The sequence below is a fragment of the Dipteris shenzhenensis genome, chromosome 29 (assembly GCF_047967505.1).
Source record: "Dipteris shenzhenensis isolate YYH24624 ecotype China chromosome 29, Dip_SZ_1.0, whole genome shotgun sequence".
In the NCBI taxonomy this organism is placed as follows: domain Eukaryota; kingdom Viridiplantae; phylum Streptophyta; class Polypodiopsida; order Gleicheniales; family Dipteridaceae; genus Dipteris; species Dipteris shenzhenensis.
This window is the reverse complement of record NC_141624.1, coordinates 45,665,960-45,691,156: the sequence shown is the minus strand read 5'-3', so window position 1 is coordinate 45,691,156 and position 25,197 is coordinate 45,665,960. Positions and strand designations below refer to the sequence as shown.

Sequence of the window (25,197 nt, the reverse complement as noted above, 5' to 3'; positions counted from 1 at the left end):
GGTCGCGGCACTAGCCACTTTCTAAGGTATTCCAACCGTGGTTTGATTTACCGGTCTATAACCATGGTTCAACTCAAATGGACTCATTCCCGTAGAGAAATGTTTTTTATCATTGTAGGCAAATTCTAAATGTTAACCATTTGTTCCCCGTACGTTACCTCGGTGAAACATATGCTCTAAGCATCTCCTCTAAAGTCTCGTTAACTATTTCTATTCTGACCATCCATTAAGAATGATCCCCACTACTTATTCCCAACTGAGTTCTTAGTGCCTCAAACACAACACTCTAGAAATGATTGGTAAATTACCATCCATGTTTGACACTATGGATCTGGGTAATAGTAGTTTATGGACCTTCATTGGCCTCTATCAATGCTGTACGAAGAAACAAAAACTCTTCCTGAGTTTTTTAAACTTCCATTACGGAAACTAACGCTCCCTGAGACACACATCCTTTCCACCTCGTAATACATACAACACATTGTTCATCTTGAACTGATAAACGTGATTTTTCCAATCAATGACTTGATTCTTCCTAGAATGCCAAGCCTTTCCTAGGGATATACCTGTGTGAGCAAGTCTAGTCATTTCAAAGTCTATAACCTCTCCGCATGGTCCTAAATCCAAAGTTCTAACAAGATAATCCTTTGGTCCCATAATTCAATTGAACTTCCGCCTGCCATTCTGATCATATATGCATACGCAAATGGACTTGTCTTTATTTTCAACCTCTTTACGAGCTTAAAATTACTTACGTTGTGTGTGGGTTGTGTGTGGACACTGAGTCAAACAACACAATAACGACATGATTGATCACTTGCCCTTCCATCTTAATTAAATCCCTATCACTAAAAGATTTATATCCCATTGCTGCAGGCTTACATAGGATATTTTCACGTCAACGGTTCACTAACTTAGCAACAAATACACACAATAACACAGTTATTGACCTCTACGAAGATCCCACTAGTTGAATCTGCATCTGGTCGGCTCTGGGACATCCATTCATCTCCACGTCACACTCTGAGATCACCATCTCCGCCATCCAACGATCATTGTTCCCTGGACAATCTGAAGGCATCCAAAAAGCCTTCTCTCCTCGCTCTCTTTATGTTATGGGCTCCAATAAGCCTAGTTTGGCCTAACTCCAAAAGAGGAGTTTCCTCCTTATGCCAATGATGTTTGGCAGGTTTCGTTCATCAGGCACTCAGACTCCGCAAGAGGGTACTTCGAGCACGAAGACAGGAGCAGACTTCTTCCTTGGCTGATCCCTCTCAGAGTTCTATCACGGAGTTTTTCCAACCACATCACATGGACACTCACACGACGAGGCCTCGGCATGATTGTGACCCGAAACCTGTGACCCAACACCTTAGACAGAGGGTTGACTCACAAATCACACTTGGGGACATCCCCTCCATGTTTAGAGTAGGATCTCACCCGACGGGGGTCACTGTAGCCCTGATTAGACGCAGAGCTATGACTAGGAGACATGCCAGGGCTGCACCTTTGAGTGGCCAACAGCACTCTATCGTCGACCTCATGCCCCTATTGCCACACCCACCCTAATGTCTTGATGGTGGTGATGATGATAATGATGATGATGATGACTATGATGATGAGATAGGCGACTACCTACATGACATGACTATGTTGCATCTATGATTTAGTACTGACATTCTGCATATCTGGCCTCAGTGTCTGGATCTGCTATAAGAAGGGAGGTATAAAAATCTGTAGTAATATGCATGACGACATCAGCATCTGTTTGTAGAACATCGTCTGAGCCCATAAGTTGTGAACACTATGTCCAGGGCCAAGAGTAGAGAAAAGATTATTGACTCTACCTCTGATCTGAGTCCAGAATGACTCTCTGGCATGAAAGCCATACTTTGCTCTCTGATCTAATAATGTATGGTGATGAGCCCTTGCTGTACCAAGGCGCTCTTGAATCCAAGCATCTGTAGGCCGTTTTTGCTATTTCCTCTAAAGGGCTGCCAACTGCTAGCGAATACCAATCTCTCACCTAAGAATCTCACATCTCCTGGTATGAGCAACTGAGTGATAAAAGTCGCTAATATCACAGAGGGTTGCAACCACATGTGACGGGTGAGGCTGTCCATCCTGTATGTGAGAATCCCAAATCTGCAAAACAGCCCTCCTCTGCAAAAAAGGTATCTGGAATCCGGAGACAGGCAGAGTCGCTGCTCAGCCAAAGCTTTCAAACCATCAAAACAATCAGAAAGTGGTCTGAAGTGGACACCGCAGTGCTAATGCATATTGTCCCACCTCTATCCAGAACCCAATCACCAACATAAAATCTATCAATCCATGAATGGATAGACATCTGAACCCTCTAGTTCAACCATGAAAACATGAGTGACTGAGACTTAGTGTGAAAAGCATCTTTGCCACTAAGCTGAAACAAGAAGGCATCCCAAGCTGCTCTCTCCAAAGAGTGAATGCCACCTTCTCTGTCCTCTTTTTTATCTGAAGGCATCTCGATCATGTTAAGATCACCTCTAATAATCTAAGACCAAGAGAGCAGTTCCTTCCATTGAAGGACACGATCCCCCTCTAATGTTGGGGACGTACTTACACCCACCAATCTATCATGCAAATTGCTTGAGAATGCATCCAGCTTCACCTTGTAATTTGTGCTTTCAATTGGCCTAGTATCCAAAATGCTAGATAAATGCTACATAATCTCAACTATTTTTGACTCCTCATACACTGGATTTCCCTAGACCAAGGAAAAATATGAATCCCTAAGTGGATCTCCTGGTCTCATGATCTCCGACATAGTCATTGTCATAATATTACGAAACGGCGTTGTGGAAGAAATGCCGTTTCTGTTTCGGTGTTTCCATTTTCAAGCCAGAAACACCCGTTTCTGGTAACGATGCCCATGAACTAATTGAATAGAAGGAAAACATTTTCATTATTTTGCAAAACTTTATATTTTCAAATAAATAGAGATTTAGAAGAAAAAGTACCCAGCAAGTGGATATAGCTTGAAGATGAGTGACATTCCCTCTGTCTTTCATTCTGTTGCCATTAAATGGAAATGCTTCCTCATAAGTATCCAAGATGTGATGAAAATCCCGAAACATAGATGTGTCCTTCCATTTTGCATCAGTGGATGGAAATTTCTTAAACTTAAGGAGATAGTTCTTTGTAGTCGTCCCTTGTCTTCGCGTGGTGAAGTTGTGGAAGATGATTTGTTCCAGGTTTAAAAGGAGCTCATTGTCTTGCACTTCGGGTTGGTCTTGAAGGCTTCGCTCTTGAGGTGGTTCCCCAACAAAGGGTTTTGATCAAGTTGATGTGTAAAGCATTGTGGATCTTCCATTGGCGTGAAAGACTCAATCGAACTATGACATTGATTATTACCTGCAACACTTCAAAGGGTCCATAATACCTAAAAGAGAGTTTTAGGTTTATTTTCTTTTGGCCTACCTTAGGTTTTAACCTAGCTTTGTCAAACTTTAATAGCACCCATTGTCCCTCTTTGACTTCCAAATCTCTCCGTCTCTTATTGGCAGTTGCCCTTTGATTTTCTTGAGCTTTTTGACGAGCTGTGCGGACCGTGGCATTAGAGGAGTTAGTAAGAATCTTTCATAGATAATCTCAAAAGAGATCTTTCCGGTGGAAGAATAAATGGTGTTATTGTAGGTAAATTCTACAATAGGGAGATACTTTTCCCATAGGGTTTGTTGATCATGAATATAAATTTTAAGCAAATCCGAGAGGGTGTTATTTGTAACTTCAGTTTGACAATCAGTTTGCAGGTGGAAAGCTGAAGAAAAGCTTAGAATGGTTCCAAGGTTTTTTAAAAAAGCTTGCCAAGAGTTACTTGTAAACTTCGAATCTCTGTCTCAAACTATGAACTTAGGCACTTTTACAAACATGGTGGAGAGAGAGAGAGAGGTTAGAAGACATGACAAAAGACTTTCATTCATTCATCAAGTATATCATGACAATTGAAGTACAAGCCTTATAAACGCTACTCACTCACACACTAGCACCTAGTCCCATGATGACACGTGGCACTCACACATGACTCAACACATAGACTAGATCACCTAGTACTACACACCAACGCTTCACACCAACACACTCTTTGACTATGATATCTCCAACAGGCACCCCGTGCTGTCTGAAGATGTGTCAGACAAAAAAATGTGTGGCTTGAGGTGCTTTGAGGTTCTTTCTACAAGAACTAAAGTGGGCTTGCTTGCTAAAACGATCCACTATTACCCAAATCACATCATGGCCTTGGTTTGTCTTGGGAATTCCAGTAATGAAATCCATGGTGATGTTCCCAAGGTCTTCAAGAGTGGGTAAAGGCTGTAACAAATATTTGGGTTTTCTTTTGTCATGCTTGGCATTTTGACATGATAGATAGGCTGAAATGTAGGCAGCGATGTCCTATCTCATGTCAGGCCCAAAGAAATGTCTATCCAGGGCTGCAAACGTAGCCAGAATTTTCCTATGGCGAGCAAAAGGTGGATTATAACTTTCTTCCTGCACTTTGGATTTAAATTGTTTCGTTATGCACTACCAGTGGCAAGTATCACGGTTGCATATGTATATAAGGTCTTTGGAGACACTCATCATGCCTACCACCTCAGGGATGGAAACTTATTCATGCAAGAAAAATTGGTGGTGGCTCTCTTTTGATTAAACTGTTTTTGCCTTCTTTGGATTGAAACGTTTTTCGCCGATTCGTCGCCTCCTGTCGTCGTTTCCATCGCCTCCTGTGTTGTTGCTCTCCATCTTGCTGCTTTCCAACCACTCCATCTTTGATTCATGGGCCCTGGCACCCGCAACCTGCTCTCCTCTACATCTCTCCATCCTACAGGCTGATAGCTGCTCTCTATCCTCAGCTTGCTCTCAACTCTACATCCCTCCACTACCTCTCCTCTCTTACCTCTCCATCCTCCTCCTATCTCTCATCCTCCTCCGACTCCTTCTACCTCTCCATCCTCTTTCACCTCCCCGTCCTCCGCCTACCTCTCCATCCTTTCTCACCTCTCCATCCTCCCTGTCACCTCTCCATCCTCCTAACTTCAAACTTGTTACAACTTAGAACGTAGTTCATGACACATGTTGATTGTTGAAGCATCATTCATGGATAATAGATGATACTAGATACATCAATCATCATAGGAATTTAGAATCATAGAAGCTACATGATGCTTCAAGTATAGATAATTGTATTCTGTATAATTTGCACTCTACTGATAATTGTATTATATATAAAAAATAATGTTTTATACATATATTGTACCATATTGCTGTTTCTTCCGTTTCCGTTTCCGTTTCAGCGGGGTTCGAAAACTCCGTTTCTCTGGTTTTCCCCGTTTTCGTTTCTTACGTTTCAGCGGGGTTCGAAAACTCCGTTTCTCCGGTTTTCCCCGTTTTCGTTTCTTACGTTTCCGTTTTGGCTAGCAACTAAGTTCATGGGGGCTAGGTCTAGCATATGAAGGTGGATCACCTTGCTTAAGGTTATAGACAATGACCCACGAGAGTGATGCTCCTTAAGAGAGACATCAAAAATCGCACATCCCCTTAGTACCCATTTCGCGGACCAAACACATACACAGATTGCAAACCAACCTAGCAGCCATCCAAGAGAATGTCTCAGAGCCTTGGGTGTGAGCCGGGAAAAAAGCCAAGAGACATGGCAACATAAGATCAGACGACAAACAAATCAGCCTCTTAGTTGAGGTCAATCAAACTCAATCAAACTCAAAAATGACTTTCTAATAGGTCAATGTCTAGGACTACCTCCTACGAACCAGTCGGTGAAGGCAGAATTTAATTCTGACAAGTTTGTGAATTTTTAGGGTTTTTAGATAACACAAGGCAGGCTGCAGGCTGAGCTAGCAGCAGGGCCAGCTGGCCCAACCACTTGGCAATCGGAGGGAGCAAATGGCAAGGAGGAGAGGGGCAAGTGTAGAGGTCAGCCCACCATTTTGGTGGGCTGGAAAAGATGCCAAATTGAGCATCTTGGGCAGAAGGTAGACTAGCCTATAAAAGAAGGGCCTCCCCTCCCTAATTCCACACAAATTCCCACGTCCAATGCTGTCCCTCCTCCCTCCTTGGTGCAGCAGCCCTCTTCCCTCCCCCGTCTTGGTGCAGCCAGCACCCCTCTCAGGCCCTCTTGGTGCTGCAGCAGCTTTCTCTCTCCTTTGCGAGGCTTCTCTCTCTTGGTGATGTTTGTCCAAGGGCCTCCTCTCCTCTCTTGCTGCCCGCCTGCAGCTCCGCCCCCTCCTCTCCTCTCCTGCTCGCCGCCCCCGCTGCAGCTCCGCTCCTGCCTACTCGCTGCCTGCCTGCAGCTCCGCCCCCTCCTCTCCTCTCCTGCTCGCTGCCCCCGCTGCAGCTCCGTCCCCTTCTCTCCGCCCGGCGCTATTCCTGCTCCATCTAGCGCTGCTTCGCCAGCCCCTCCCGCTCTTGCTTCACCCCCTCCTCTCCGCTCCGCTCGCTCTGCCCCGCCCCTGCTGCTCCGCTTCTGCCCGCCACGCCTGCTGCTGCTCCCCACTCGCAGGTGCTGCCCCCGCTGCTCCCCATTGTCTACCCTCCTCATTGGCTGAAACCCCCCCCCCTTCCTCCCCCCTCCTAGCCTCGCCCCCCACCCTCTTACCTCGAATTCCCCCTCCCCTCCTAGCCTCTTACCTCCTCATCGTCTTCAGCCCCCGCCACTAGGTGTACCTCTCGCGAGAGGGGGGGGGGGGGGGGGGGGGGGGCACTCTCGCTCCTGCACTAAGACCTACTCCAAAGACACAAGATCAGTTAAAAGAAATGGAGAAAGGTGGCAATGATATGGATAAAGCCGCCAAGAAACATGACAACAAAAAACAAGAAACAAACACAACTGAAACTCGAGGATGTGAACACACCCTACAACCGAAGTGGACTCGGAGTTGATAGCAAAGCAAAGGCGGGGGCCACCTCCGCCTCAGCTTCAGTCTCAGCCCCTGCTACATCCTCATCTTCAGTCTCAGCCCCTGCTACATCCTCATCTTCAGCCTCAGCGCCAGCTTCAGTTTCAGCTTCAGCCTCAGCCTCAGTTTCAGCTCCAGATCCAACCACAGCCTCTACATCCTCAGCTACAGCTACTGGCAGTGACATACTCATACCCATGACATCGATTGCTCCATCCTCCCCTGGGATAGAGGGGTTATCACTGACATCATCTCTCCCATCTCTCCCCTCTTCTCCCGCTAGAGTTTTCTCACTGATTATGACACCTACTTTGGAGGGGTCGCCTCGACTTTTCTCTCCCCTCTGCCTCTCAGTCAGCCCACGTTCCCACACCCTACTAGGATCGCCTCATCAAGGCCACAATCATCTCCATATCGCACCCAACTCACCCAGCCTCCAGTTTCATCCTCACACTTTCATGCCACAGTATTTTCAATTTCCGCTAGGGCACGGACGAGCTGACCCATCAAAGGTTTGGGAGAACTTGCAGATGGAGGTACATAGTATCCGAAAGCGCGACATGGAGCTGTACGCTTCGCACAAGAGCAAATACACTTCACCTAGGAGCAGGTGCGTCTCATACAGGAGCAAGCTCATGCTATCCGAGACCAAGCTGATCTTATTCAAGGACTCAGACATGATATCTCACAGCTCCATCAGGAGGTCACTGCTATACGCACAATCCCAAGGAGCATCCCAGTTAGGAAGGCACAGATTGGGAGAATGCAATTTGCCACCATCGAGGAGAGGTCCAGATGGGTCGACGTAGCCAAACGGGAACCTGCAAGGTTAACCGTTTCGGCTACCCTCCTAGAGCAGCAGCAGAGAGCTAATAAGGCTCTCAACATTAGAGTACATGGGATTCCACGCACTAAGGCTACACCAATGGCAAATGCGACGGCCTTCGTGGCTACTACTCTGCGACTTAGCACAGGATTAAGAGAGCATGGCGGGTGGGGAGGGACCCCAACCGAGAGCAGCCCCTGATCATACGGTTCCATGAAGCTCAGGTACGACTTTCAGCTTTATGTCGTAGGTCAGCCTAAAGAGACCAGCCAGCGATCTCCATGGATGAGAACCTCACTCCACTACAAGTTGAGGAGAGGCGCTTCCTGTTGCAACAACGGAATCAGGCGCGCAAGGAGGGAAAGTGGACAGTAGTACAAGATGAACGACTCCTTACACGCCCCCGTCGGGCACCCTCCTCCCCTCCCACAAAGAGAGGCGGGTCTATGAGACTCAGATATCCGAGACCCTATCCTGCACCATTTGGAACTATAATGGTACCTTATGGTCGGAACCAAGGAATTTCTCGAAATCCTATACAGGTCACGACATAGTCTTTTATATAGAGACACATCAAAGTCCAAAGCATCCACTACTAGTAGTCAACAAGTATACATGGGAGTCTGCCTACAAAGATGAGACGAGGGATACAGGAGGGGTCCGAGGGTCAGCAGGAGTCGTAATCCTTTACAGATCCACACTTTTGAGAGCCATCTCAGTAGAGCTGAGAGATGCACATTCCAGGTTTCTTTGGATTCAGATTCGGCACATGGACAGCCAGGATTTGTTTATTACAGTTTGTTACTTCCCCCCACAGACCTCCCACTTTGCCAGAGATATTCGAGGTGAGGATGAGACATCTCCATTTGCTACTCTTTATCAGTCCATTGTTAACTTCTCTAGCTGCGGAGAAGTTCTCCTAGTTCGAGACTTCAATGCGAGGATATGCGCTTGTCAGGCACCACTCCTCGACTTCAGGGATGATTCAACTCTACTGCCAAACATTGACCTTGAGGAGGCAGGTATGCTACAGGTTTCTACTGATAGACGAGGACCATTCACATCTTATGGACATCCTTAATAGACCTCGACAAGATACATGATCTCATTATTTATAATGGTCTTGACAAATGGCCTGCCTCAGGTGGTTTCACGTGCTTTCCACATGGGCGAGGCTCCAATGTTGTTGACTACATCATGGGATCCCCTGCCTTCACATCTCGCATCACTGACTTTGCCGTAGCACCTTTCCCTCCACGCGCTAATCATACCTATCTTTTCTTTAGCATTTCCACTCCCCGTCGCAGAGCACTTTTCACCCCGCTGAGTTCTTAGTCCACCTACCATGTTATACACTTTGATCGCGATCACTCACCTATTTGCTCTGGCCGTCTCTACTACTTATGATTAGACATGTCATGTCCAAGATTTATGCGTCATTACTTATCTCCGATGTCAACAAATTTGCGCAGTGTCAAGAACTTAGAGCAGCAGGACAGGCCGGAATCCAACGTGATCATGGGACCATGGATCACATTCGCACGCTCAAATGTATCATCAAGCAAGCGAGGGCACGAAGGCAGAGGGTTTACTGTTGCTTTGTGGATTTCTGCAAGGCATTTGACACGGTCCCGAGAGCCTACCGTCTCATACAACGCCTATAAGATTAAGGTTACAACCATGAGATCATTTCGGTTGACATGGCACTTTACGAGAGTGTTTCAGGCAGAGTCCGAGCAAGTTCTGGGTGGACAGACGAGATCATGAGCACTATCGGAGTCAAACAAGGGTAACCATTATCACCTACCTTGTTTGGCCTCTACATTGACGAGCTTGAGACAGTGATGCAGACACAAGAGGGGGTAGTTTGCTCTCTTCTGGGCACACTAATCCAGATATTGCTTTACGCAGATGACGTAGCTCTTTTGTCTTCCTCACCTGAGGGGCTCCAGAGACACCTTGATGCACTACAGTCCTTTTGCTCGTCACATGATTTGAAGGTCAACCTGGGTAAAACCAAGGTTATGATCTTCAATACATCTCGAGCCATCATGCGCTAGGAGCAATTCACATTTGATGGGTCACCTCTTGAGATAGTTTCATCATACTCTTATCTTAGGGTTGTCTTTTTCAGACCCATCTTCACTATGAGACCCGCGATGCAAGCACGCTTGAGCAAAGGATATGCTTCATTGGCCAGACTAGAAAGGCAGTGCTTCCGCTCTTTCAGGATCCATGGACCAAAGGGTTGCTTTTTGACTCCTTGATCCGTCCAGCAGAGATGTATGGCAGTCCATGCTGGAGCCAGACTCGTCGAATACAGAGTCGGCCAGGGTGAAGCGGCTACACGTTCTCATGTTATCACGGATGATCCGTGGTAAGCCATCCGTTCCTCGCCAGATCATTCGGGCGGAGTTTGGGTCACCCCCATTACAGCTAGATGTTCCATTTCAGGTCATCGCAAATCTATACGAGTCAGGGAGTATGGGGATTACACCTCTAGGCATAGCAGGCTACCATGGCTAGCACTGTCCTCTTCTATGGCACTTACAGCAGGAGGGTACCAGAGGTGCTGGTATGCACGCACAAAAAGATTATTTGAGGGACTGGGACTCCATATGGACAAACTACCTCCATCCAGTACAGCATGGATGCTTCCTTTTCTCCCCTCCTGTCACACGAGGTGAACCAGGTTATCCGTGAGGATCTATTACAACTACATACATTCCGGACCTGGCTGGGCCTGAGTGATCTTCCAGTGTGTAGGAGCGATGAGCAAAAAGAGCAACTACAAGAGTAGATGGAGATAAGCTGTCACGTCAACTAGATTAGATGAAATAAAAAGTACATAGTACTTGAAGGTAGACCCTAGGACTAAGTGTCCTAGGTATGCCTACAAGCCACATACCATGGCCCATAGGGCATCACCAGATCCAGGAGTAGATGGCATACAAACCCCCCTCCATGGTATGGGCTGAAGTATTCTGGAAACGTCTCAAAATACCTGGTATTTTCTGATCATGGTGCCACATGTTCATCCAAAAGGATATAGCCACCTATGAATGTACAAGGTATGCCAGATCATGTAACAAAGAGAACCAAGTGTGAAGCCTGTCTGAACTTCGAACTTTGGACGAGGAAGTGCGTTTGTAAACATATCTGCTATGTTGTCCTCTGTGGGAAGCTAGGACAACTCTATGTCTCCTGCTGACAACCGCTCTCGAACATAGTGATAATGAGCTTCAATGTTCTTGGTACGCGCATGAAACACTGGATTACGCGCAATGGCCAAAGCACTCTGGCTGTCAGTGTAGACCATAGTGGAGGATGTCTGGCGAATACCAAGATTTGTAAGTAACTGTTGAAGCCAAACACACTCTACTGTAGCAGTGAAGGCTGCCCTGTACTCAGCCTCACAATTAGATGTGGCAACTGTTGGTTGCTTCTTGCTGAGCCAAGAGATACATGAACTGCCAAGCAACAAACAATTGCCGATATCTGACACTCTGGTGTCGGAACAACCTGCCCAGTCACTATCCGTGTAAGCACACATGGTAAGTGAACCCTCATCACCATAGAAGAGGGCTAAATCCTGAGTGCCTCTGAGATATCTAAAGACTCTCTTCACTGCCTGCCAATGCTGTGAACTGGGCATGTGCAAGAACATGCTGAGCTGAGATACTGCATTCTGTAAGTCAGGTCTGGTGTGACATAAGTAAATGAAACATCCAACAGCCTGCTGGTAAAGGGGCTCCCATCATGAGCTGAAAATTTACAGCCACGGTCCACTGGAGTAGAGATAGGCTTGCAATCCTCGAATTGAAAACGATCAAGGAGCTGTCCAATATACTTGGACTGTGACATCATGATATCCCTCAACATGAGCAAACTGAATGCCCAGTGTAGCTGTCCCATGTCTGACATTTCAAAAACATGCTGCAAAAGCTGCAATATGCTGAGTATCTGGGCCCGTGATTAGCATATCATCCACATATAAAATCGGCACTAAAAAATCAGATCCACTCCCACGGACATAAAGAGTGGGCTCTGTGGGGCTATTCTGAAAACCAAGGGATAGTAAGTGTGTATGAATTTTCGCATACCATGCCCTGGGTGCCTGCTTCAAATCATAAGGGGCTTTTCTAAGCCGGCATACCTTGTTTTCAGAATTAACAACCTCAAAGCCAGGAGGTTGTGTTACATAAACTTCTTCTTGCATTCCCCATGAAGAAAAGCAGTCTTGATGTCAAGCTGCTGCACTTGCCAATGGTGATGGGCTGCAATGGCAATGACACATCTAATAGTAGTAATCTTGGATGTGGGAGCAAAGGTCTCCTCAAAGTCAATGCCTTGTTGTTGGGCATACCCTTTTGCAACAAGACGGGCTTTGTGTCCATCTATACTACCATCAGATTTCCTTTTTAATTTGTAGACCCACCGGGTACCAATGGCATGCTTGCCGGGAGGGAGATCTACTCATTCCCATGTATCATTTTTTGCAATGGATTGTAACTCATCTCTCATTGCATCCATCCACTCTTTGCTGTCAAAAGCATCTTTATGGCACAAAGGCTCTTCATTGCAAGCTGTAGCAAGGAGTGCAAACTCAAGAAAGTGACCATGCATTTGTCTATTCCCTGATCTTGTCCCGGCAGCAAAAGGTTGATCTTGTTTGTTGTCCCTCAATGTATCAAGAAGCCATCTAGGAACTTGCCTTTGCTGTCTATTGACAGCTCTTTCTTCAATCACTGCATCATGAATAGTGGGATCATTTTGTGCTGGAAGAGAAATCTGCAAATCAGCATGTGGTACAAGCTTATCATTGCTTGTTGGAGGGCCTGCAGGAGGCTCATGTTGCTGGTCAAAGTCTCCCTCTGAGGAAGGAAGAGGTAACCAAGAGTCAAAGGCATCAAACATGTCAACTTCTGCCTTAGCTTTGCAGTCCACAAGAGGAGAAGCCGAATGTTCAGCAAAGATTACATCTCTACTGAAAATAATCTTCCCAGTATTTGGTTAGTATAACCTATACCCTCTGCTCTCCTTGCTGTAACCAATAAATATGCATTTGATTGCCTTGTCATCAAGATTATGTCTCAGCTGAGATGGTACATGAACATGCGCAAGAGACCCAAAAACTCTCATGTGTGAAAGTGAAGGCTTCCTGCCTTTCCATGCTTCATAAGGTGTAAAAGTCTTCAATGCCCTTGTAGGTGATCTATTCAGCACATAGTTGGCACACATCACTGCATCAAGCCAAGGACTTAGCCTTAAGCATGCATCTAGCCATCTCCATGGTGGACCTGTTCTTCCTTTCGGGAAGGCAGGGGAGCACTATAGTGAGTAGAAATAACGGGCCGGCGAGTATCAAGAGCGGATACGGAAGGGAAGGGGATACGACTTCTGCGTTGTCCATTCGAAATGATCATTTAAGCCTGAGAAATGAGGAATTTAGGATTGTGTTGGGGAGTGTAAGGAGTAGTGCATGAGTGAATAATGCCCCGTGAAGACAAAAATGCATCAAACTCCTTTGACATATACTCTGCCCCCCTTTTTGTGTTGAGGGTGACAAGCTTGCATCCTAATTCATTCTCAACCATATTCAGCCACCTCTGAAAGCATGAGAACACTTTAGACTTGGCTTTTAAAGCATATACCCAGCAATATCTTGTGAAGTCATCAATGAGAGTCATGAAAAATTTGTACCCCCCAATGGCATTTGTCCTCATTGGGCCACAGACATCACTGTGCACTAGCTGCAATTTCCTTTGTGACAAAAAAGAAAACCGATGCATCTTACCCAAAAGACGACCGTCACACACATGTTTGAAAACTGTGTGAGTTTGAGGTACATCATTTGCTCTATAATTGAGATGACCCATTCTCTCATGCCAAAGATGAGTTTCAGCAAGCTGTGAATCTGAAATAGCAAATGCTTCAATAGAGAGTGCAGCTGAGTGATCATCAAGGTGATAAAGCCCCTTTTTCAAAGTTCCAGTGAGAACTATGGCATTGTCATCACGAAGATCATATACTAGGCATCTGTATCCATCAAAAATCACTCTGAAACCTGAAGTGGCAATTGCTGAAATTCAAATCAAGTTGACTTCTATTCCAGGCAAAAAAAGAACATTAGTCAGAGTGACAAGATGGCTTGTAATGGATGTGAGCTGCACATCTCCAATTCCTTTTACAGCATAGGAGGCATTGTTGACGCATGTGACAGTTCCCCCACGAGGTGCATCAGCTAAGGAATGACACAACTGCCTGCAAGATGTGATGTGCTTGAAAGCACCACTATCAAAATACCAAGACTGAGCATCATTAGCAGTAAAGAATGCATCAACTTGGAAGGGATCAAAGGAGCAATGGACAGCCCATGCCCAATCATCCTAGAGAGCATGTGCATGTGAGACATCTGCTGGCTCGTGGGATTCAATTGCATCTGAGGCATTAACTGTCAATCCTACTTTCTTTTTCTCCGAAGCAATGCACTTCCTGTATTCTGAAATTTCATGCCCAGGCTTGCGACAATAGTTGCATCTTTTCTTCTTTGACTTATCTGCTGTATTTTTAGATGCATTGGAGGAATTGCCACTGTTAGGCCCATTTTTAGGCTTGTCCATAGGCTTGGAAGCCTTGCCTCTTCCTGTCTGCTGTGAAGCAAATGCATGGTCAGGAATAATAGCTCGTCTATTAGCTCGACTTTGCTCTTTTGGCAAAAGCAAAGTGACAAGCTGATGAAAAGAATAGTGATCTGGATTACCCATGGCCACTAATCGAAGGGTTGTGGCAAACCCTTGATATGTATCTGGCAGTCCATTCGATGTGGTACTGACAAGTTGAGAATTTGGCACCACCTCATCAATATTGGCAAGTTGTTCCATGAGATCCTTAACCTTTGTCAGGTATGCATCCATAGAATCACCTTCATTCATACTGACTTCCTGCAATTGCCTTCTTAAATATGCAACACGTGCTTCATTGCGAATCTGATAAAGAGAAGCCAATTTGTCAAGGTCCCATCTCTCTATGACGGATCTATTGATTGTGAAAGATTGTACCGAACGGTTTTCAATGGTGTTAGGACTATTTTGATCAGGGTCCCATCTCTCTACGCCGTATCTACAACTACCCCTAGGTAATCCCTTGCATCGCTATCAACAAAAGGAGAATACGAGCATCCTTTGCTGTCCTGCAAGATCGGATGTGTGGAATAATGATTCTCTTGCATGATAAGGCAATACAGGAATGCAAATCATGCATCCCATCTTGATTGTTCCTAAGTTGGAGGAGCAACAGCAAGGGTGCTAGAGGATAAGACATCAGGAGGAGTTCCCTCTGCAGAAGGACCAGCAGTAGGGGCCGCCATTGAAGCATTGGCTGACCTCAGATCAACCCCAGAAACAATATTCCAAAAGTGCCTTGCAACAAGAATATGTTTCATGAGATAAGACCACATCGGATAGTTGGTCCCATCCAATTTATCATCCTCACGAAGAATGCCAAATAAGTAATGATTGCTCCCAGCCATTGTAAATAGTACTGATAGAAATGCACTGACAAAGTGACCAAAGGATAGCCTCAAGGCTTTAAACTGCAAAAATATGTCTTACTGTCCCAAATACCTGTGAACCAACAATAGAGATTTCCAAGAGGCTGCACTGGGCCTCAAGGCTTCACTGTGCCTTTTCTTGCTCACATGATAAAATAGAGAGAGCAAATACACTGAAAATATGTGCAGCAAGGTATAGGAACAGAGTTACCAGCTGAAATTGAGCTCCCAACACAAAAGCCCCAAATTTTGTTGGCCTGAGTGATGACGTGGCACAATGTGACAGTCCTGAACCTGAATTTTACTGAAAACTTCAATTTTTGGAAGGATTTCAGTTGTCAATCTTGTCCAAAATGTTATATTGTCTGACAAGTTGAAGGTCCAAATGTCAAAAGCCCTAAATTTTCCTGTTAGAAATTAGGGTTTGACAGTAAAAACTGTCAAAAAACAGTAAGAAACAGCAAATGTTGCTTGTAAATCAGCTTCTTGTTCCCTGAACTGAAGGCTGAAACCCAAAAGACCTCTTTAGGTAGAATATGACAGACCACGGAGCTGCTGCAGCAGGTTGAAGTGCAAAAAGCGGCTGGAGCAGAGCTGGAACAGCCCTCAGACACCTCGAAATGTGAGCATGGCTGCAAATGTCTCCTGTGGAGGGCTCTGGACAGGTCACGACAGCAGGACGCCTCCTGCTGATGGCTCTGGTAGGAGCAAGTACAGTATGCAGGTACAACGTACGGCGGAGCAGGTACTTAGCGCAGGTACGTGGCTGTACAGCGATGCAGGTACGTGGCTGTACAGAGATGTATGTACGTAGTATTTGCAAGTTGTTTGTACGGGCATCCGTACAATCGTACAAACTGTACGGATGGAGGCGCAAGTAGATCTGAGATCTGTTTGAGGTCGCGGGAGCTGGGTGCCTGGATCTGCAGCACAAAAAATGGCGACTGATGGCCACGGGTGCTGTGGGAGACCTTGAAAAAAGCTGCAGCAGGGCCTACAAGTAGTCACCTCTGCTGGAAAGCAGCAATAAGGTAAGTTATGGCGACAAAAATGGCTTTGGAAGCCTTAGACAGCAGTTGAAGAGCCTCGAACAGACTGGAGATGTGACGACCAGCAAAGCAGCAGACTCCCAATGAGCAATGGAGGACTCAGGGGGCTGAGGAGAGCTGGAAGGCAAAAGCAATACCCGCTCTGATACCACTGTAGGAGCGATGAGCAAAAAGAGCAAGTACAGGAGTCGATGGAGATAAGCCGTCACGTCAACTAGATTAGATGAAATGAAAAGTACATAGTACTTGAAGGTAGACCCTAGGACTAAGTGTCCTAGGTGTCACATAGGACTAAATGTCCTATGTGGCATAAAAGGCGAAAAAACACTAAGTGCCTATGACTATACCTACAAGGCACATACCATGGCCCATAGGGCATCACTAGATCCGAGAGTAGATGGCCTACACAGTGAAGCTCGGCTTCTACAGAGATCACTTCTTACATACCACATCGGAGGGTTTCATTGACCCACCAGGGTACACGCAGATTTACTTACCCCACTCACTGAGGATCGGCCTTCGGCGGTTCCGAGTCTCTTCACATAGACTTTGTATCGAGAGCGACAGAGCAGAGCGACTACCCAGGGAGAGGCGCATATGCACTTTGTGTAACATGCAGGAGGTTGAGACAGAGGAGCACTTCATCTTCAGGTGTCCTGTTTACTATGACATTTCTACTGCCTCTTGAGAGACAGCTATGGGATTTTGGCCCGATTCATCTCCTACCCACACCAACGATGTTTGGCAGGTTTCGTCCATGAGGCACTCAAACACACGAGAGGATACTTCGAGCACGGAGACACTAGCTACTATGACATCCCCATTGACGTCATCAGCACCCAACACTGGATGTAGACCATAGTATAAAAATATATCACACATACAAATCCACAAACCCACACATACTTAAGCATCCATTTATACAAAGTCTTCGTACCGAGTTTCTGTCAGCACTCCGAAGCGGAAGGGCAGACTCAGTCATGACGAAGGCTACCACTAAAGGAGAAGGCTAATCAAAAAATAGTCCAAAATCTCTTCACCAAGTTTTTGTGTGTGTGTTTGTACACTTTTTTTTGGGGTGAAATGTGTGTACACAGGTGCACGCGTGTACGTACGTACGTACGTCTAAATGAAGCGGAGTACAGCACAACAAGAGGCTTCATGCAAGGCTGTTGAATTCAGACAGTTATGATCCAATATGATAGGGAAAGTTACATCGCTATTACACACAATTGTTGGAAATGGTATGGTCACCTCCCCATCCAAAAGCCCCCATATCAAAAGAGCATGGGAGGAGTGAACCAAGGGGTGATGTCGTTGCGACATGGGCAGCACTTTGATTGCCATGTAGGCAACAAGCTCACAGCAAAACACAAAAGCATCGGGCTGCATGTAGGCAGCATAAGAAAAGGATATCCCTGGCTGTTTGGACAGGTCTGTGTAGCAGTAGCTCAGCATGGAATCACATGGCAGATGAAGACAACAGGGGTACAGATCTGTACAGCAGTCTGCAGCAGTCTGTACGGATCCTTGCAGAGGTTCCAGGGGCTGGAAACAGCCTGGAACAGAGGCAGAATAGCAGGCGCCTTTTGGAGAAGCACCTGGGTCTGAAATAGGGCCTGGAACAGGCCGGGGCAGAGGCAGATCTTCCTGGGCCAGTGGCTGAATTCCACGTGGCCAGGCAGGGTCTGTAAAGCCTCAAAACAAGGGCCCTCTGCCAGTCGGTTATCTATAGAGCAGGGGCCTGGGCCCCAGTCACGCCAGTCCGCCAATCTGGGCCTGCTGGTCAGTGGGTTTTTGGGGCCCCACAGGGCCTATAAAAGGGGATCCCTTGGGCTCATTACGGCATCCACTGAGACAGCGCTTCAAGCAGCAGATAGGAGCAGCAGAGCAGCAGATCTGGGCCTTCATCCAGAGGATCCAGTGGGGCTGACGAGCTGCAGACTTAGCTCAGCAAGGGGCTGCACCCTTGGCTGTCTTCCAGGGAAGCAAGGAGAAGGGATCAAAGCACGAACTCTAAGTCTACAGAAGCTCGACGAGGAGCACACGGGCTCAGACATCTAGAACTTCCAAGGAGGTAGTAGGACAACTTTTGGTAAGGACAGAGAACTAGGTTTGGTGGGACTCTAGCCTCTTTTGTATTGTGTCCATTGAAGACAGAAATATATATTTTGTTGGTTCTATATCTGTCTTGGAGCATTTTCTATTTACTGTCTGCACACATGTTTGCTGAGTACACACAAGTAAAGAAGTTTTGGATTCCATAGTTAAATGCTCCTGCATGAATCCCTGGGCCCATCTATCAGGCGTCCGCTACAGAAACCCTCTGTTTGGTTCATTTCTAACAAGCCAGTGTTCCACGATCGCATGAAGCAGATTGAGGTGGACTGTCATTTTATCTGAAAGCTGACCGAGGATGGCGTGGTGGAGCTTAGGAGCACCTGGAGTTTCCTCTTCAGCAAATTGGTATAGGCCCAAGCTATGCCCTGAGTGGGGTTGTTGAAATATTCCATTTAGGGCAGCACCTGCCTGTGAGCCCCATTAGGGTCCGGACATTAAGCCTGCCTATCATGCCCTAACTTTTGGGTTCGGCATGCTGGGGAAGGGATATCCATTTTGCATCTCCTCACTCAGAAGACTTCTACCCCTCAGTTCCAGTGCCTCTCCTCCCTATTTTGCACGCTTCTCCTTCCTACCCTAGCTACCTAAACCTCTCCCTGAGGCACATGGAGCTGGAGTTCTGATGCAGCAGACGTTCCTCGTCACAGTGGGAAGCCTACGGTGACATTTTGTACATGGTTCACTATTTTGTCTGCTGTAATAAATCACAATTCAGTTCACTGTGTGTTCTGCAGCAGTGATTTTATGAGGCCATTGATGAGGTAGAGGCAAGGTAGCAAGAGGGAAACCGTTAGACTTGACTAATTTTCTGCAAAGTGAGGCATGGCAGCCTAAGAAACATCCTTTAGTGACCAAAGGTAAACAATCTATTATCTGTCACTGAAAAGCACAGGCTTGGTCTTCACTAAATAGAAGTCTACTTACAAGCTTCAATCTAGAAACTCCGTGTACCAGAATGCTGAGTGTAGACTACTTCCTATCATCACACCCCCTCATCTTGAAAATACCAATAGTAATACTGTGTTACAAGCTCACTTTGAGCTAAATGCTCAGAGTACAAAAGTACACCTGCCACCACAATACTTGAAGCATATGAATTATAGCATAGCCTGTTGCATTCATAGGAAATCCATTGCTTGAAATCACAACCTTACGTGTCAAACAATATGAAATCATAATCAAAAAAAGAATCTCAAGCTTTATACTGAGCATTAGCTAGAGTTCTGCATCTGTAGAATTGAAAACTTATCTGCTGCTTTGACATATGATCCAATTGAAATTTGAACAACACAGTAAAAGCCTCTTCTTGCCCCTATATTTCCTCAATTTCCAAGATTTTCCTTCTTTTACTTTTTATTCTTTTCTTCTTACTTTTGTGATTAAATGTCTCAAGAAGCTCACCTCTTTCACTGCAGTGGGAAAATGTGCAACAGAGCGAGCATATGCACATAACCTCTCTTCAATACCCACATCAAAAGTCACTCCCTTTGCTAGTGAAGCCGCTCCAGCAAGCTCCTTGATCAATGTAATCACCTGAGGAAAATCTCAAGCCAGACAAACTCAACTCAGATATACAATTCTATCAAATGAGGATACACTACCAAAAATATGTTATTCACTCACTTTGCATCAATGGTAGTATGATTTCAAAATTTCGACAAATATTTCCTTACCTCACTTCCATCCCTACTATAGACATCTTTATGGATGCATCAATGCGATGATAAAGGTTGTCGAAAAGATACGTCATTAATCCTAAGAAGCTTAAAAGCAACGGTCTTATTATCAATTATTGCATATTTGCGAAAAGATACGTCATTAATCCTAAGAAGCTTAAAAACAATGGTCTTATTATCAATTATTGCATATTTGTAAGTGCAAAGCACCCAATCTTCCTCCAAAAGTGCATTGCCCTCTTTTCCTTACTAGCAACAATCCTCTATGCCTCCTATGCTTACAGGATGTGTGTTTCAATCAAACCATATGTTGATTTATGAGAACCTTTTTTGTTAGATAGTACCCTCAAAAACTTGGTGTTCCTACCAGACACAAACTTTAAAATATGATGTTAGACAAGGATATACTTGGTGTAATAAAGTGATTTTTTGGTCAGAAAAGTTTTCCTACAAGGAATAAAGTGACGCTGCTTACTTAGATGAAAAACTATGGCCTGTATGATATCATGTCCCTATTGACAAGAAGGAATTCCTGACAAAATCCATAGCTATGACTTCCCATGGTTACAGATGGTGTAGTGCAAAGAAACAAAAGAGATCTGGTGAAATTTTTAATGCTGATCAGTTTGTAGTTAACATTATTGCAAAGACACTGTTGCAGCTGATGCTCTATCATGGAGATTGTGGGTAAATTCAATAACATTTGCCTATGATAAGGAGTTGCAAGCAATGAAAGATTTCTATGAAGCTATTTAGAGTTTTTTTTCAAAAATATGGACAGCTTTAAGCGATGGAGGGACTGACCAAGAGGGGGAGAGCTAGAGGAGCTTACTATTTCACCACATTCATAGATGATACTCATAGGATGATGTGCACCTACATGATGGCACACAAGTCCAATGCCTTATATTGCTATTGTGGAAAATAAGACCAAGAAGAGGATAACAATTCTCATCTCAGATAGTATTAGTGAAACCGGCCTTCGGGAAATGCGGTTGACAGATAACAACTAGCAAATACTTAGCTTTCAGCCAGTTAGAAAAATATCCACAACTCCCAAATAATTCCAGCTCAATATTTAGGAGCTGGATTGACCCTGTCCGCACCAGACACCAAATTGGGCCTAAACTTAGCGCCCCTTTCGGTATTTATTTATCTTTAATTCAAAAGGCATAAAAAATACAATAAAATCACCCTCATGCATCCGACCAAAAACACCCAACTGAACAATACGTTCACAGGCAATTCTGTCCTGCTATGCAAACATTTCCAGTCTCAAAAACGCATCTCAGTTCAGGGCAACATTCCACAGCAACCTTTCACCCAACTAAACAATATGTTTACAGGCACTTCCGTCCTGCTATGCAAACATTTCCAGTCTCAAAAATGCATCCCAGTTCAATGCTACATTCCACAGCAACCCTTCTTTGGTATTGGGCTCATGAGTTTTAACCTGGCAGCTCCAAAGGAATCCTGGTAGGAGAGAAAAATTAGCCAAGTCTGTCCTAGCAGCTCTAGAAGAGTCTTGGTAGGGAAAAGGCCAACAAAACAACCAACCCTAGCTGTTCCTGGCTCATAGAAAGGTCAACTGCACCAAGGCAAGAGATTCTGAAGGCTCTGAGACCGGTGTGTTAGAAACATGGTGGGTGGGTGTGTGTGTGTGTGTGTGTGTGTGTGTGTGTGTGTGTGTGTGTGAAAGAGAGAGAGAGAGAGAGAGAGAGAGAGAGAGAGAGAGCTAGGGAGTGAAGAAATAGTAGACAAATATAGCATCCATGAAGGCTTTCATTCATTCATCAAGTATGACATGACAAGTGAAGTACAAGCCTTATATAGGCTACACGCTCACAAACTTGCATCAAGTGCATATGGGATAAGTCCCATAGTGACACGTGGCACTCATACATGACTCACACAATGACTAGTACTAGATCTCCTAGTACTACACACAAACACATCACATCAACGCACTCTTTGGCTATGAGATCTCCAACACCCCCCTTCAAAGCAAAGAGTGTGAGACCCAACACGCAAAGAGTAGACCGATACCCCCTCCACAAAAATCAAGTCCAACTATCCACCACCTCCCGTGTGATTGCGAGTTCTCAATCAGCTTGTAATCGACAAGGGTAGACCATCACTCGTCACCCCCCCCTTACTTTGAACAAGGTGGTCAATACCATCATAACAAAGCAAAAGACAAAACATTCATTTTTGGCGGACAAACCACGGCAGAGTACCTCTTATTGACTCCAAATACATTCAGTTTAGAGGGACAACTCAAGGCTGAGAACCTTTATTGACGCAACACAAAAACACATAGCATAGAGCTAAACATCATCTACGACCTTAGAGAGGGGTAGATCATGCAATATAACTGATAAAGCTTGTTGTTCAGCTCCAATAGATGTTGCATAAATATCCTTCAGCTTGTCCGGGTTCTCCTTGGCTGTACTGAGGTCAAGTTGATGAAGCAAGTTGTTGACCAACCTCACAGCAATAAGCGCCAGTGCTTTGTCATGCTACTCATCCCTAGCGGAAGAGATCATTGAAAGCTGCTTGGGCAAATGAACTCCATGAGAGGGCTCCCTTCTTGAGCAAATCTTTAAAACTGCAGCTCTCTTGACAGTGCCTTGATAGGTTATAGTTAAATCTAATGCTTGTTGTAAAAGAAAATTAAATTGTCATACCACAATATATGTAATAAATCTTTTGTAGAAAGAAGTCAGACCAAGAAAACCCTAAACTGAGTGAGATTTGAGGGTGTTGGTCATTGCTTTACCACCTGCACTTTTGCTGGATCCACTGAGATACCCTCAAGTGAGATGATGTGACCCAAGTACTCCATCCTTTGCACCATGAAAGAGCACTTAGAAGGTTTGGCATATAGCTGGTGCAGCCTGAGAATCTCCAAAACCTTAGCAACATGCTGCAAATGCTCTTCCTTACTCTTGCTGTATATGAGTGAGTATATCATCAAAGAGCACAAGTGCAAACTTGAAGAAATAAGGACCCAAAATCCGGTTCAGCAAGTACTGAAAGGTAGCTTGGGCATTAGTGAGCCCAAAGGGCAGCACTTTGAACTCATAATGTCCTCTTTCAGTTCTAAAGGCAGTTTTACTCTCATCTCCCTCCTTGATCCTTGTCTGATGGTACCCTGACCTGAGGTCTATCTTTGAGAAGTGTTTGGCTCCCTTAAGCTCATCCAATAGGTCATCCACTCTAGGGCTAGGAAACCTGTTTTTAATTTTCATTTTGTTTAACTCCCTATAGTCAATGAACGTTCTGAAATACCCATCTTTCTTCTTAACCAATAGAACAAGAGAAGCAAATGGGGATTGACTATGGGTAATAAAGCCCTTATCCATTAATTCCTGAATTTGTTTAACCACTTCATCTTTTTCTGCCCTTACAGCCTGTAGGGAGACAGGTTTAGCCCCTTCCTCCAAATAAATAGCATGATCCACTTCCCGTTTTGGTGGTAGACCAGGTGGGGGTTCCCTAAACATGTCCTTATATTGCTGTAGCAAATCCAGCATGTCAACATCTTCAACTTTGAAGTCCTTGCCAGAGTTTTGAGTGCTTTCAGCTTCAAGCTTAAGGCAAATACCCTCTTTCTTCAAGAGTCTTCTACGCTAATTAACAATGACCAACTGCAATTTCTGAGGATGAATTCCAAATAAACAAACTTCCTTAGCCCCATCTTGGAAAGTCATGGTCATCCCTTTGAGATCCATGGTGAACTTACCTAGTGTTCCAAGCAAATCACAGCCAAGAATGATATCTGTAGGACCAAGATTTAATGCAAATAAATCCACAGTACAAGAGTATTCTGAAGAAAGCTTGATATCCACATCATTGCAAATCCTTTGGCTGGTAGTGTAGGCTCCATCAGCCACTTCCACCTTCAAGCTGTGAGGTAGTTCACCACTTGGGAGCTTAAATGATTGAATAGACCTTGAATGTGTGAGTACTTCCTGTGTCCACCAGTACATAGACATCTCTGCCCTTAACTTGCCCTTTGACTCAAAGTAGTAGGTCCACTTATCCCACCTAGAGCATTGCTGGAAATGACATACAATTCTGACTGAGTATCCCATGCCACTTCTTCATCACTTACAGTTCCATGCCTTCAGCTTCTCTCCTGGGTTCACAGCAAGCAAAAGGATCCTCAAGATGATAGGACTTGTGCTCATTCCTTGCTGTAGTTGCATCTGAAACTGACTGAGCAGCAAATGGTAGTAAATTCCATGTCCTAGAGCTGTCCATGGCTCTCAACTCACCAAGATTGAGACCCCCAGGATTGAAGACAAAGTTCTCATCATCTCTTGGAGCTTCTTGACCACAATCATGGTACTCTTCAGGCTCCTCATACTCCTCAGATTCTGAAACCTCAATGACCATGCTCAGCTTACCTGAGGCTGACTTTGCCTTGCAAGATTTGTTGTGATCAACACCACTTTTCTCCACACCTAAAGCATAGTCCCTTCTTTCTCCTCTCATCCATTAGTTATTGGGGAAACTGTTTTTGAGCCTCCCTCCTGCCCTTAGATATCTTCCATCAGCTTTGGACTCTTTGGCAACAGGCGTAGTTTTTGAAGCATTGAGGGTAGGATATTTGGGAATTGTTCTACCTGGTACACCATAAGCTGAGGCTGATTGAGAAGGTTTATACCCCATTTCAAGTTTCTATTCACCCATAGACTTCCTCACACCATAATCCATTGTACTTGGCTCACCTATCCCAATGACCTTCTCCCTTGGATTATACTTGGGCTCATACAATTCTGCCAGTTGCATGTCTTCATCCAATGACTTGGGTCTAGAGGCCATCACATCAGAAGCAATAAGAAATGGTGAAGCTGAAGAAGAAGAAGAAGATGGAGAAGAAGAAGATGATGTGGCACAAATGGGCTCAAGGAGGATCATAGTGCTCTGATACCATGTTGAGGAACTAAAGGGAAAGCATGAAGTGAACACAAAATGAGAATGCTTGATTATGGAATGAAGAAAGGTGAGGTCCATATGT

At 45.1% G+C, this 25,197-nt stretch overlaps 1 protein-coding gene across 5 annotated transcripts in view; it reads right to left on the bottom strand.

The window, feature by feature from the left end:
• Positions 1-25,197, bottom strand: part of LOC147882918 (nuclear protein) — a 57,632-nt gene that overhangs the window by 11,055 nt on the left and 21,380 nt on the right. For all 5 annotated transcript variants that reach the window (XM_087400779.1, XM_087400778.1, XM_087400777.1 and 2 more), the window contains exon 4: positions 19,897-20,028. In XM_087400779.1, coding sequence (XP_087256905.1) covers positions 19,897-20,028 — 132 coding nt within the window. The remainder of the gene's footprint in view (positions 1-19,896; positions 20,029-25,197) is intronic.